This window comes from Bos indicus, chromosome 3 (genome assembly GCF_029378745.1).
Source record: "Bos indicus isolate NIAB-ARS_2022 breed Sahiwal x Tharparkar chromosome 3, NIAB-ARS_B.indTharparkar_mat_pri_1.0, whole genome shotgun sequence".
In the NCBI taxonomy this organism is placed as follows: domain Eukaryota; kingdom Metazoa; phylum Chordata; class Mammalia; order Artiodactyla; family Bovidae; genus Bos; species Bos indicus.
The window spans coordinates 93,809,305-93,824,710 of NC_091762.1; the positions used below are offsets into that span (position 1 = coordinate 93,809,305).

At 35.0% G+C, this 15,406-nt stretch overlaps 1 protein-coding gene across 4 annotated transcripts in view; it reads right to left on the bottom strand.

Moving 5' to 3' along the window:
- Window positions 1-15,406, bottom strand: part of ZYG11B (zyg-11 family member B, cell cycle regulator) — a 74,704-nt gene that overhangs the window by 13,222 nt on the left and 46,076 nt on the right. For all 4 annotated transcript variants that reach the window (XM_019957464.2, XM_019957465.2, XM_019957463.2 and 1 more), the window contains 7 exons: window positions 14,553-14,652; window positions 14,289-14,339; window positions 12,109-12,270; window positions 11,951-11,998; window positions 3,428-3,625; window positions 3,250-3,302; window positions 2,066-2,163 (listed from right to left, as the gene is read on the bottom strand). In XM_019957464.2, the coding sequence (XP_019813023.2) occupies window positions 2,066-2,163; window positions 3,250-3,302; window positions 3,428-3,625; window positions 11,951-11,998; window positions 12,109-12,270; window positions 14,289-14,339; window positions 14,553-14,652 (710 nt within the window). The remainder of the gene's footprint in view (window positions 1-2,065; window positions 2,164-3,249; window positions 3,303-3,427; window positions 3,626-11,950; window positions 11,999-12,108; window positions 12,271-14,288; window positions 14,340-14,552; window positions 14,653-15,406) is intronic.

The following is a 15,406-nucleotide window of genomic DNA, read 5'->3' on the forward strand; positions in this document are numbered from 1 at the left end:
TGAATATCTCTGTAAAAACAAGCATTTGAGTATAATTTTTAAATTAAAAGGTAGACTACCTAAATGTTCATCAATAGGGATGTAGCTAGGTAAGTTTAATAAATTTATAGCCATATGTTATGGGTTAAATTGTATCTCCCTCAAAAGATAAGTTAAAGTCCTAACACCGGCTAAGGCCCAGTACTTCAGAATGAAACCTCATGTGGAAACAAGGGCGGGGCGCGTTGGCCCTAATCCAATATTACTGATGTTATTATGAAAAGGGGAGATCTGGACACAGAAACAGACACACACACACAGAAGACGATGATATGAAGACACACGGAATGGAAAACACCAGAAGCTGGAAGAGGCAAGGAAGGGTCCTCCCCTGGAGCTGTCAGAGAAAGCATGGCCCTACTCACACCTTAGACTTCTAAGCCTCCAGAACAGAGTGACAAAATGTTCCTGTTACTTTAAGCCACCCATTTTTGGTACTTTGTTACACTTGCCTTAGGAAACTAATATACCATAAAATAAAGATTAAGTGATTATTGTAAATCATGTTGCCAAAAATTTCCCAAAATATGGGAACATGCTCATTATAATGTGTGAAACAGGTACTATTATTATTTCCATTTAACAAATGAGGAAACTGAAGTCCTACATTTAATAATTTGCTCAAGATGGCATACATGGTAAGCGGTGGAACATGATTTGAATCCAGGTATTAATAGTCTTGTGTCTTAATCACTATGCTACACTAACTCTTAATTTTTAAAAGGTATACGCTTTTTAGTGCATTACAACTTCTTAGTGCAAACTGAGAAGTAAATTCCATTTAAGTATAAACAGGGAAGCAAGAAAGTAGGAACCTGAACTACCTGAGCTGGAGATAAAATAATCTAACAATCTCCAAATTACAGTGCATTATAGAATAAATTCTTCAGGGTACTCATTTCACAGAGTAAACGTGAAAAAAACACCAACACCTAAGAGTAGTCACAAAAATGGTACCAGTTAAATGAAAATGCACTATTACTTATTTATTATGTTTTATTGTCTCCTATGAGTCTGTGAAAAGTAATGAGGAAAGAAGCCTGGAGATTAGAGGCTGGGTATAAAATCAGACAGACTGTTTAAAAAAAATATATACTGAGAGTTCTCAGAACCTAAAGGTACAGAGAAAGGAAAAAAAATTTATAGCAGAGGCAGTTTAGTGTGGCTAATGAGGCAATCTTATGTTTATGAATGAACAACTCTGCTCCAGGAATTTAGTAGGAGGAGGCAGAAAAGCTTCCAGGTGTAGGTTTAGGTGGGTACAAGGTGGTTTTCTCTGTCGCTTCCCATTCCCTAAACCATCTCCCTCTATCCACCTGACAAAGAAAGAACTTTTATTGAGTTCTCTTTTTGTGATACGTGTTCATCAAAGAATGCAACAAGAAAGAATATAACAAAACAGTACTGCTACTTGCTAAAAAACTGTTGTTAAAAAAATGACTCTCACATTCTTATATAAGGCCATTTATAACACAGCCCCTATTAAGACTCTATAAAAGAAACTTAACTTGTACTTAATTGTGCAGAAAAGCTTTATACCCCTTTGAGGATATATAATGTTCTTCCCTCTTATATACAGAAAGAGAACCATGTAGCTGCTTACTTCCAGTCCAGTCACAGAGAGTATATCAATTACTATGAATGGCCTACATATCTAAATTCTACTACCTTCCTTCTATCTTTTAATTTTTTTCAAATTATTTTTCCTTGGATCTGATTTTTAATTTAAGAAAATTTAATTTATACTTTACTATTAAGGTATATTTATGTGCTTCTTTTTAATATTTCAAATCACCTATGGAATGAGTTTATATTAATAAATACTGACAGAGAGTTATATCACATCACAGCCTTCAAAAAAGAATAATGGAAAAAAAATGATATGAAACCTGATTTAAATAGTTTACTTTTCCACACACTATGGATGCCGGCAGCAAGGTCCTAAACACTGAATATACATATCATTTTAATTTTCTAGCTGAAGGACAAGAATTACATTCAAACACAGTTCTCTTTCGGTACATACGATTCTTGCTGCAGACATGTTGCATGGCCCAAACTGCCCATAGCTGGACTCCAGGTGTTGTGAAACAGCCAAGTAATGGGAAAAATGGATTAAAGGACCTAAAAGTTGAAAAGAAAATAAAAGTTACATCCTATACTTTGCATCATTTTCTAAAGCAATGATTCCTGAGCTTTTCACTCCAGAAATTTCATCCTTCTATTTGTAAACTAATATAAATGACCCTCTGTAGAACATCATTCCTTTGTCTTAGCCATCTGATAAAGGATTGTATTCAAACAGAAGTCTTGATGCAGAAGATAGAACGTGATCAGAACAATGTACTTTTTCTCAAAAGCACCTTTCGGTCTTGAAGATACACATTCTGAAGAACAGTAGACCTTGGTTTGGAAACCTAGATGCGAAGTTAGTTGATAACCAACCAATAGAACATCATGAAGGAGGTCCAGAATTTAGCCTATTTCTTCTAGTCTACTGCCCCAAAATGGGTAAAACATATTAGAATAAAAAGTACTGGCAGCATCAGCATTTATAAAATAGACAACAAAATAAACTGTAATGATAATATTTATGTAGCAATCTGGAATAGGAATACTTCAGGTATATTAGTAACTTATCTATCAAATCACTTGTCATAAATAAAGTCAGAATCCAGTATGCACTTTAATAATTATAAACTGCTTCCCTAAACAAATCAGGTGCTGCTTCTAGTTTGTTAAATGTGTTCTCTTGTTTTACACCTCCTTGCATTAATACTCTTCCTAAAATCTTCTGTCCCTACTTAAAACTCAGTTCACAATCTACTTTCTCTGGAAGTTTTTCATTATTTTCCAGTGCAGATTTAAGTACTTTCATCTTTTTTTAAAAAGCATTTTCATCTTTGATTTTAGAGCATTCTATGAAATTAGCATAAGAGTGAATTATATCTGATTTACATTTGGTTTCCCTCACTAGGCTGTAAAGTCCTTGTTTGGAGGCACCATATCTTATTCATCTTTGAATTTCAAGGGGATAGAACAAGACTTTGGCACCTGTCTTCAATGAATATGAAAGGAGGACTGATGAATGATAAGTAGCAAAATAAAAACATAGATGCCTAAGGGAAAACGATCATACATCTAATAGCAATGAGCTCTAGGCAAGCAACATGACTAGGTTGGCTTAATATTAATTATCTTGCTAATTACCTGTATGCTACCATCTCACACTCTGGAGTTGGCCATTTCAAAATAGCTGAATGCTGAAAGACATAAGACACACAAGAAGGGATTATAATATTTATTTAGTATTGCATGATGAGGCTTTGATAGTTTAATCATTATGAATGTTGTTTGTATTCTTCCAGAAAACAGCAAGTTACCCTACCAGATCATCCAGGAGAGAATTCCTCTGGCTGCGACTCAATGTCCAAGCTTGTTCACCTCTAGATATTAAGTGGGCAATAATTCCAGCCGCAAAGTAACTAACTTCCACTTCAACACTATGTAGAAGACTACTGATGTGGTCTATAAAATCCTTCCACATTAATTCAGAATGCAGTTCTTGTACTTCAGCTATATTGTTCTGGGGGAAAAAATAGAAAAAGTAATTATGTATAGTAAATGGCTGAATGACACTGCAATGATTTAAACATGTATGGACAAAAGGTGAAGACTGTTGCTATGTTAGCACTGTGGGATTGTAGGTGATTTTATTCCTCTCCACCCCAAACAATAAAATAAAGAAATAGTAGTTTCTTTTCAAGTGATTTAGTGAACTAGATAACCTAAAAATTTCCTGCTGTACAATATCTAGTTGTGCTGGGTGAAAAACAGCAAGCAAACTTTAAATATGTAACTTTTTTGTCTGGGATAAAATGTAAACAGGAAATCAAACTAGAACCTAACAGGCTATCTCTGGCTCGCAGCAGTGGGGGGCGGGCAGGGTGCAAGAAAACTGGGTTTAACAGCCATGCTAGGTCAGAAGTAAGGACCAGAGATACTAAGACTTTGCATACAATGCAAGAATTTTCAAAGCATTACACCTCAATAAAAGGGTGGCCTGACATAGCAACAAAAGAAAGAAGCCTACTGTGATCTGGGCTCTGGCCTAAAAGGAAAAGTCTTCCCTTGTAATTTATAAACAGGCAATACTCAAGCAAGACTGTAGTTCAAATTTACACCATCTTTGTGGTCTGGAGAAACTCCAACCTGAGAGCAACCATAAGACAGGTAGGAGGAAAACAGTAGGAGAGGTAAGGGGAAAGTTTGGTATCTAGAAAGCAGAGATAGGTGAGTACATCAAAAGGATGAAAGGGGTACTTCCCTGGTGGCCCAGGGGTTAAGAATCCGCCTGCCAATGCAGGGAACATGGGTTCAATCCCTGGTCCAGGAAGATTCCACGTGCCACGGGGCAACTAAGCCCATGCACCACAACTACTGAGCCCTGCACTCTAGAGCACGTGAGCCACAATTACTGAACCTGTGTGGTGCAACTACTGAAGCCCCCCCTCTCTAGAGTACATGCTCTGCAACAGGAGAAGCCACTGCAAGGAGAAGCCGGTGCACTGCAGCTAGAGAGTAGCCCCTGCTCACCACAACTAGAGAAAAGTCCACGCAACAATGGAGACCCAGTGTAGCCAAAAATAAGTAAATTTTTTTTTAAAGGGTGAAAGGATTAGTAGTTCTAAGTAATGTAGAGAGCCTAAGTAAGATGAAGACAGGAAAGCATTCATTTATGTGAGCAATATAGTGATCCTCTGTCTTAAAAACTTCATAGCCTAGGACCTCCACTGAATGTCAAAATTTGCCTGCTGGCCTGTGGAAAGTAGGTGCTTTATCTGGAGTTGGGATATGATGGCTTGCCTAGGTAGTACATAAGGAAGACCTCTATTCACATGGGAAACAATCGAGGGGTTTACAATCTAGGCTGTGCTTAACTTTCTCCAAAACAATATAAGACCCAACTTACCTCACTATTCTGAAGATTAATCCTCTTTCTCAAAACTTCATCTGATCTACTATGAAATCATAATTCTTTTCCTAACACACTGATTCCAATTCTTAGGAACCAAAAACCCTGGCATTTTTATTGTTAAGAAACTATTCACTCCCTAGCTTAAGTCATTCTATGACAAGTGAAAATAAAAGGCATCATGTCCACATGCATCCTCTGAAAAGATAAGTTCTCTTTTCCAACCACCAAAAAGAAGGAAGACAGAAGAGACAGGTATAACTTTACCCGCTACCTGAATGTACATAATCCTGTATTTTTCCATCACCATAAATGATTAATCAAAGTCTCCTATGCCCCTCTCTAATCTCACATATTCAAATAAGAAAAGGCATCTCACATTTATTTTTTATATTCTTCCATATTCATATTTTTTACACAGCATGTATCATTTTAGAGAGACAAAAAAAGGAAAGAAATATATACCTTTTAAAATAAACAAATAAGGGAATTCCCTGGCAGTCCAGTGGTTAGGACTCTGTGCTTTCATTCCAAAGGGCCTGGGTTCAATCCCTGGCTGGGGAACTAAAATCCCACAAGCTGTGTGGTGTGCTCAAAATAAATAAATTAAATTAAACAAACAAACAAAGGTAGTCCTCCATCTCCTCCAAGCTTGGTAGAAAGAAATACAAAGACCCTCTGAGAAGGACACATCTTGAACTCAAAGCCTCACAGAAAATGCTAAATTACGATTCACAATGACAATAATCCATAATGAGTGAGAATCATCACATACACAGTAGCGAATTAGACTCCCGGAAGAATCTCATGCAATACAACTGCAAGATAGTACCTGATTTAAGAAGTTTAAAACACACACACACACACACACACACACACACGAAAATGCAAAGACAGCATCATTAAAACAAAAACCAACAAGAAAGATCTGGAACAAAGCATCAAAAGAATCATGGGCCATTCTTTGTTGCAATAAACAAGTTACTGGGAAACCAGCCAAATATATGAGAGAATGGACAATAGCTATGAGACAATGGAATAGCTATACAGGGAATCTGATCCCTGTATAGATACAAGAGAAGATATTCAAATAGGACAGTTTCTAGATTGCTGTGCATATAAGGGGAATCTAAAGAGAATCGGACAGTTTTGCTGAGTTGAAGAGATAAGAATCCGTGTGTAGCGTGGCTAAGGCAGCAGAAATCTATAGAACAGAGTAATAAAAAGGAAAAATTTCCAAAGAAAAAGACATCTGCAGGGGGATCCCCTAAAATCTCTGGCTGATTAGTGATATGAAATGAAACCCCATGAAGCTAGGGAAAGAACCACCAGAAAGGAATACATGAACAAATCCCAAAGTCAACAGGTTTAGGAATAGTTTACATTCTTACCAGCCAGAGTGAAGGGATCTCATCTAAACAAAGCATTTGAGTATAGTGGGGTAACTAGGGTTAAGCAATAGGGGAAAGGCTGATCTGAAGCTACTCTAACAAAGCAAATATAGGCATACCTTGGAGATTGTGGGTTTGGTTTCTGACAATCACAAAAAAATGAATACTGCAATCAAGGGACCCACACAAAACTTCTTAGTTTTCAGTACACACACAAGTTACGTTTATATTATATATATTGTAGTCTAATAAGTATGCAGCAGCATTACATTAAAAAAAAAACACACACTGTACATACCTTGATTATTAAATACTTTATTGCTAAAAGACTCTAACCATCATCTGAGCCCTTGAACTAGTTATAGTAGTAACATCAAATATCACTGATCAGAGATCACCATATCAAATATAACAATAAAGAAAAAATTTGAAATGTTATAAGAATAATCAAAATGTGACACAGAAACACAAAGTGAGCTAATAATGTTAGAAAAATGGTGCCAACAGACTTGCCACAAATCTTCGATTTGGAAAATAACACAGTATTTGTGAAGTGAATAAAATGAGGTATGCCTATAAGTAAGCTTTGAATGCAACAACCTGATCTGTGAGTAGCTTAGCTGAATACCAGGACAAAGTCCAAGACTCTTTAAAGGAAAACAATAAAATCTAGTAATCAACAAAGTGAATTAAATTTCACAATGGCTATTACCAGACATATAAAGAGTCAGGAAAATACAATCCTTAACCAGAAGAAAAGTCAATCAATAAAAATAGATCCAGAAATGACAGGGATAATAGAACCAATAGATAAGGACTTAAAACAGCTATTATGAATGTTATAAATATATTACAGAACGAAAGAAAAATATAAGCCTGAGGAGAAAAAAAAATGACAATATAAAAATGACCTAAATGTAACTTCCAGAAAGAATATATATATTATTATACTATATGTATATAATTATAATTATATATCTATATATACAACGAAAAATGAAAAAACAGTAGTAGAAAATGTTCAAGCCAAAACATGGAAAGAAAAAAAAAAAACTGCCAAAAAGCCAGGAGAGCACTTCTGTCACATGACCCGTGTGATAATTTCAGGCCATCTAACATACTTGTAATCAGGGTCTCAAAAAGAAAGGATATAAGAAAGGGTACAGAAAAACATATTTGAAGAAATAATGGCAAAAATTATTCCAATTTATGAAAATTATAACCAAAAAACCCAACAGAAAAAATGTCCACTTGGACTTCAATAGTGACCAAAAAATTTATCTTTTGAAAATGAAATAAAGACATTCTCACACAGACAAAACCTAAATGAAAATTCATTGCCAACATACCTACACTAAGAGCAAGTTTTTAAAAAAATAGTATAAGAAATACATTGCTGTTGTTCAGTCGCTAAGTCACGTCCAAATCTTTGCAATTCCACGGACTGTAGCACATCAGGCTTTTCTGTCCTCCACTGTCTCCCAGAATTTGCTCAAACTCATGTCCGTTGAGTTGGTGATATTATCTATCTATCTCATTCTCTGCCACCCTCTTTTCCTTTTGCCTTCAATCTTTCCTAGCGTCAGGATCTTTGGTAAGTATAAAAGACAAATTTCTCATTCCTAAATCTGTACAGTGAAAAACTGATGAGGACTCCTCCTTCTGACCAAGATGAAATAAAAGGGGCCAGACTTACTCTCCATTCTAAACAAACTGAGAAACACAACAGGGAACAATCGTTTTCATGATCCTAGACGTTAGGTAACAAAGAACAGTGGCCTTCAGAGGTGGATGACAAACAAGACGAGACGCTGCTTTGAGAGTTTTCAGGCTGTGGCACAGTGATATACAATTGAAGTAGAGCCCAGTGGACTCATGGAGTTGAAGAGATGGAGTTGGGAATCCAGGGAGATCAAGGCAAGTCATAGGACAGAGAACCAGAGAGAAGAGAACTGTACGTGAAGAGAATCCAGAGAGCTGCAGGGCACAGCACCCTATTCAGCAGAGAACTGATCAGAGCACGACTGTGAGGAAACTATTTGAAGGTAGAAAATGAGCTATCAAAAAGATTGAAGTTCTTGGCACTCACAAAGGGCCAGGAGCAGTGCCTGTTCTCACCATCCAGTCTGAGAAAACTCTTTCACAGGGCACTGAGTACTCAGGAAGGTCTTTTTTCAGTAGTACAGAATAATTAGCCCTAGCCTCGGCACGCTCTGGATCCTCCTAGTACGTCACAAAAGCAAGATCAAATAGGATCAGACTGTTTAAAAGTAAGGCAGTTAATCCTGGAACAAAATTCAAGAATATGTTATAGGAAAATAAAACCATCCCGCACCCAACAAGGTAAAATCCAAAATGTCTGCATCCAGTCAAAAACTACCAGGCATGCAAGGTGACAGGAAAACAAAACTCAAACTAAGGGGAATAATCAATCATTTGAAATTTACCCAGAACTAATACAGATGCTAAAATTAGCAGAGAAGGACAGTTATTATGAATACATTTCATATGTTCAAAAAGTTATGTAAAAATATGCAAGATATAAAAGAGAGCCAAATTGAAGTTTTAGAGAAGAAAATGACGTCTAACAATAAAAACTATATACTAGCTGAGATTAATAACACATTAGACACTGAAGAAGAAACAATTACTAAATTAGAAGGCATAACAATGGAAACAATTCAAACTGAAACATACACAGAAAACAGAAGAAAATTAAAAAGCACCAATGAGTTGTGAATTTCAAGCAGCTTAAAATATGAGATTGAAGTCTCCAAAGGACTCCAGTGGGTTGGGGGTAAGGGGGTGTAAAACATTTTTTCTTTCAAGAAATAATGGCCAAACGCTTTTCAAACTTGAAGACTGTAAACCAAGAAGTTCAATGAATCCCAAATACAGGAATCATGAAGTAAATTACATTAAAACACATCGTAATCAAATTACACAGACTTGTTTTTGCTAATCCTAAATCTTAAAAGTAGCCAGAGGAACAAAATCATATACATACAGAGGAATAAAGATAATGATGACATCAGATCTCTCATTGGAAAGATGGCAAGTCAGAAAAAAAGGTAATCAACATCTTTAGAGTACTATCAACCTAGAGTTCTACAGCTGACAAAAAAAGAAACTCAAAAATGATGACTAAATAAAGATGTTTGCAGACATACAAAAGCTGAAGAATTCATCAGTAGCAGACAGACCCACACTATGAAATATGTTAAAGAATGCTTTTTTGGCAGAAGGAAAATCATAGACATCTGGATCTACACAAAGGAAACATGAGCGTCACAAATAGTAAGTATTTGGGAAAACATGTAAATTTTTAAAAAGTATTTAAATCCCCTTAAAAGATAACTGATAATAAAAAACAATGTTTATTGGTTTATTACATATATAAAAGTAAAATACATGACAATGATGACATAAAGGAAAGAAGAGCAGAAATGAAAATCTACTATTTTAAAGGTTTTTATAATATATATGAAATCATATAAAATCACTTAAAGGTAGACTGTGATTAAAAATGTATACTATAAACTCACAATAATCATTAACTTAGCAAATCAGAGTAATAGCTAATAAACCAAGAAAGGAGATCAAACAATATTATTAAACTCAAACCAAAACAAGGCAGAAAAAGAAAAAGAACAGATGGGACAAACAGAAAACAAATACCAAGCTGATGAACTCAAATATAACCATACCAATAATAACATTAAATGTAAACAATCCAAACAGTCCAAACAAAAAGAAGAGATTCTCATACTGGATAAAAAACAGGGTGCAAAGTATATGCTGTCCATAAGAAACAACTTTAAATATAAAGAAAAATACAGGTTAAAAGTAACAGGAGGGAAAAAGATAAAACCATGTCAACTTTAGTTAAAAGAAAGCTGGGCTGGCTATATTAAGGAGACAAAGGAGATTTCAAAGTAAAGAATATTACCAGGGATAAAGAATGTCATTTCATAATGATAAAGGGATCAATTAAGAGGGCATAGCAATTCGGTTTTTGAACCTAATAACAGAGCTTCAAAGTACAGGAAGCAAAAACTGATAGAACATGATAAATGCTATCTAGCAGAACAAGTAGGCAGAAAATCAGTAAGTCTATGGTAGACTTCAATATCAACCAAGAGACATATATAGAACACTCTAACAAAAGTAGAATATTCATTCTTCTAAAGAGCACATGGAACATTGACCAGGAAAGACCATATCCCAGGCCACACATGTCTCAATAAATTCAAAAGGACTCAAAGTAGTTTCTCTGATCATGAAGAATTAAACTAGAATTAATACCTCAAAATAAACTATTGAAAAAATTCAATCACAAAGTAAAGGAAAAAGGTAACGGAAGGAAGCACATCAGGATGTATTAACATTAATTCACAGAAATGAAAATAAAGGAAGGTTGGGGACAAAACCTTATACTTTTTAAATACATTTTTGCACTGTTTCACTAGGAACAGTAAGCATGTATTCTTTAAGAAATTTTTTAAAAAAGCAATTTTAAAGCCCTATGTGATCTTTCTGAATATTTAAAATAAGTTCCCCTTTTTTTCTTATGACTTGAGCCAAATTCTGTATCTAATAATCCTATGAACCATGAATAAAACAATCAAATACTGTAATTTACTTAACATTTCCCTATTACTGGGCATTTAGATAGTTTTACATTTTCTGCTTTATATAACTAAAACTATAGTAAATAGATACTATAGTGTTTTTAGGTTTTGTTTCTGTCTTTTGGCCACAACCCACTGCATGTGGGATCTCAGTTCCCAGACCAGGGATCACACCTGTGCCCCTGCACTGGCAGCACGAAGTCCTGACTACTGGACCACCAGGGAAGTCCCTAGATAGTCCTCTTTAAATGCCAGCCCTCAGCTTTGGCAAAAATCCATCTCTCATACTTCTGCATCTAGAAAATAAACATTAATCTACTTTTCTTTTACAATTTACTAACCTATGCCTCCTGTGATCTAATTCCTCAAGAGCAGAGGTCTACTCTAAAACAGCCTTTACTGTACAGGCACTTCTTCTCTTTCAGTGATTAAAAGTGATAAAATATCTGATCCTCCTCTGTGTCTCAAAATCCTAGAGGGCTCACTTTAACATATATTCAGTATACTTATGGAATATCTGATTTGTTAAACAGTTGTTTAAGTAGTAATCATCAATTACCAGACATAGAATCTAAGAATATTTGTAGGTTAGTGACATTTTTCATGAGATCTTTTTTTTTCCTGATTATACAAGTAAAACATGCTTGTATTATTAATACATGCTTGTATTATAATACAAGTGAAGCTTTGTATTATACCACAAAATATTAAAAAAGTATGTAATTTATATTCTTCCTTTCAGTATGGTGAAAATCTAAATATGTAACTTTGTAGCCTGCTTTTTCCACTTAATTATATTGATATATATTTTTAACATCAGTATGTGTTTACAAACAGAGTAGCATTTTTCTATGTAATACCTCAGATGGAAAATAATTACAGCTTGAATTTAGCAGGAAATGCTTGTATCTTACCAAAAGTCCTAGGACTTTCTGTTGAATGGATGACTCAGTTGGGAATGACTATAAAAAGAAAGAGACATCTATAACTAAAGAACCAAATATAATAAACAAATGCTGAAAACAATCAATAAATGAATGTCCAAAGCTGTAGGCTAAATTCCCATTCTAACCTCTAGAACCCTCATGAAGAGTTCTAACCCTTGATTTTCAATAAAGTGTCTGCAAGTGGTTGGAGATTCATCTGTGAGGTTCCAAAGTGCACTCAAAGTAAACTTCAAAGTAGTGTCCACTGAATTTTGATTGGTTTTCTGCTTCACTATTTGAAGAAGTTGCTGAAAGAGGAAAATAGAATTTCTAATTACTGAATTGTTATTATAATTAGTGGTAATAACATGGACTAACAAGTCCATGAGGATTAGTTCCATGGGTTCAAACATTTCCTATGAAGGTTTTTACAAGTGCAACAAACAGCCTGTTGGATTAGACTTTTCCTTTCACAAGAAAAAAATAGAGGATTTTCATAAATACTTCTATACTATTCTGATCCCTTCTACAAGAAAAAAAGGATTTTCACAAATGCTTCTATAATATTCTGATCATACCTATAATCTAATCACCTGTAAATAAAATGAAAAGCAAAATGATTAAAACTTAGGATCTACTATGTTACCCAAGAGGTCACAATATATACTCACTTCAGATCCTGGGATAAAAAAGGTAGAGGGAATGAATCTACTACTTACTACATATCAGCAAATTATATCCTATATTGTAATACTGTTGTCCTCATTTTTCAGAAGAGGAAATTGAGTCCGAGTAATATTAAGTAATTTTATCACAGCCAACTTAGTAAGAGAAAGTAAGAATTGGAAGACCTAATTCTCTCCTACCCCATGTTTTCCTTAAGAAAAAAAGAAAGGATGAACTATATACAATAGTAAGAGAATTAAAGTCTAAATTGGGTTTAAATAAGATAATAGCTTTGAAATTCCATTTGTAAATTATTTCAATCATAGCTTTAAACCTAAGAAATGTTAAGCTTGAAAAATAAATATTTTAAGACCTACATGGGCCATTTATAATTCCATTTTTAGTTTACACTTTTGGGGGTAAAAGGAGCTCTGCTAAAAGAGATACAAGTAACATTAATGAGCACTATTATTTAAAGTTATATACAAAATGGCAACCCACTCCAGTACTCTTGCCTGGAAAATCCCATGGACAGAGGAGCCTGCTAGACTACAGTCCACGGGATCATAAAGAGTCAGACATGACTGAGCGACTTCACTTTCACTTCCACAATGAAGGAAAAAATTTTTAAGAAACACAATCATCCAGTTGCAATTAGGTAACTTAATAGCATAGTGGCCAAGAGTGTGGCACTAGAATTGGGCTATCTGAACTTAATTAAGGGCTTAAAAAAAATTAGCTAGCATCACCATTACTACTACTATTAATTCCTGCTAATTGCTACTCAAACTTAATTTCCTCCCAAAGCACATAAATGGACTACTTCTTTATAGTCTTGGAATACACCTCTAGCCAAAATTACTGAAACTCATTCACAGCAATAAAAAGTCATATTTAAAACTAAAATGTCATCCCTGAAAAGAGTAAAAATAAATAAAATCAGCAGCCTTTTCTACTCATCTAACATATGTGTTGTATTTTGTGCTACGAACTTAGTATATTCCTTCAATCTTTTTTTCCTTTTCAATCTTCTTAACAACTGTATAAAGCATTTTTTTATGACTTCAAAGAAAATTTAGGTGACTTGCCTGAAATCACACAGCTGCTGAGTGATAGAACTGGGAATAAGGCATGATTTTAACTTAGTCTCTTTAAACCTTTTAAGTTTTCACTGTTCACCATACTAATTCCTCAACTGAAGCAACCCAAAATCATAAATCAGCTATTAACATTATCTTTTCCCCTAAACCATCTAGCAAAGTCTTATGACTGTAATAGAGATGCCACATTTTTTTAATAAATAACAAAATCACAGAACTATGTGAACTAGATAGGATTTAAGGTTTATTTAGGCCCCAGTGGTCCAGGTAATTTATCTAAATTCACACAGTGAGTTTACAAGTTAGACCCTGGGTCATCTGATTCCTAGTTTAGGACTCTTTCCACCTCCTGTTAAAGAGTAAAGCTGCCCCAATGAAGAGAAATTAACACATTCACTTAGAAGTAACAAAAACAAACTTTTGAAATATAAAATCTCAGAAGATAGGCACGTACTGGGGGGCACCAGTACTTGATGAAGTACTGGCAAACACTGAAGATAAGCAAACACTGCCTGAGAATAATGAAAACGAAAACTGTTTAGGGGTCTGCATAGACTCACCCTGACGATGAAGAGCTCAGCACCAAGCTGGGCTGTCTGTTCTGTAGAAAGCTGCAAGCAAGCAGAAGACAAGGTAAATGTCCAAGGATCTACTGGTGTGAGTTTAATATCATTCATTGTAGCAGACTCCGAAGGTCAGACCAGAATCTCTGATCACCCTGGAATTCTGCAATACTGAATGCAGCTTGAATAAGTTAACCTGGTTTACTGAACTGTCAGGGGAAACAGTTTCCTACAGAAAATTATAAACATGAATTCAGGTACCTTGGCAGCCAGAATGGAAATGATAGCAACTGCCATCCTCTGCATGTTTTGATCCTCATGGTTGCAGAGCCACTGCATGACAAGCTTGGCTGCTTCAAACCTGAAAACACACAAGGAGTTTAATGAATTAACCCTGGAGGCCCCAGGAGTAGTTTCAGAGCTCCAGCTGGGAACTGATGCTACAATTTAGGTAGGTGAGAAAGAAAAGGAAAGTTCCTCCTAACTGATAGAGAATAACAAGTACACTTAGTGTTTTGGAGATGGTATTATTAATTCTGACAACACTGTAAAAGAAACAGAGAGTTTGGAAAAAATGGTCAAAAATATCTGACATTCATCTTCTAGAGGTATAACATATTTCTCTTCTGTAGTGATAATAATAATTTTAAGCATTTTCTGGTTCCCCCTCAGTACTTAGCACAATGGGAACACTCATTCTTTTACTCAAAAACATTTATTCAGCTTCTCCTTTGTGCCAGATATTGTTTCAGATGCTAGAGACAGATTAGCAAACAAAACAGAGAAATATCTCTACTCTCACAGAGATTACACTCTAGTGGGGAAGACAGGTAATAAATAAGTAAGTAAAGTATATGGCATGTTTGGGTACTGACATATGCTAGAGAAAAAATAAATAAAACAGGAAAAGAGAGGATATGATACATAGAAACTTTATTAGTCTCAAAACATGTCCATATATATCAAATAATATAACCTAGTATTAAAAGTTAAAAGCGGATTCTGAAGTTCTTTGAATTTGGGGGTTGGAGTTCTAGCTCTACCTACTGTTGATAACAATAAAACACATTGTTTTATCCTGTGAGGCAATATAGTGACGTCATTAAGAACATCAT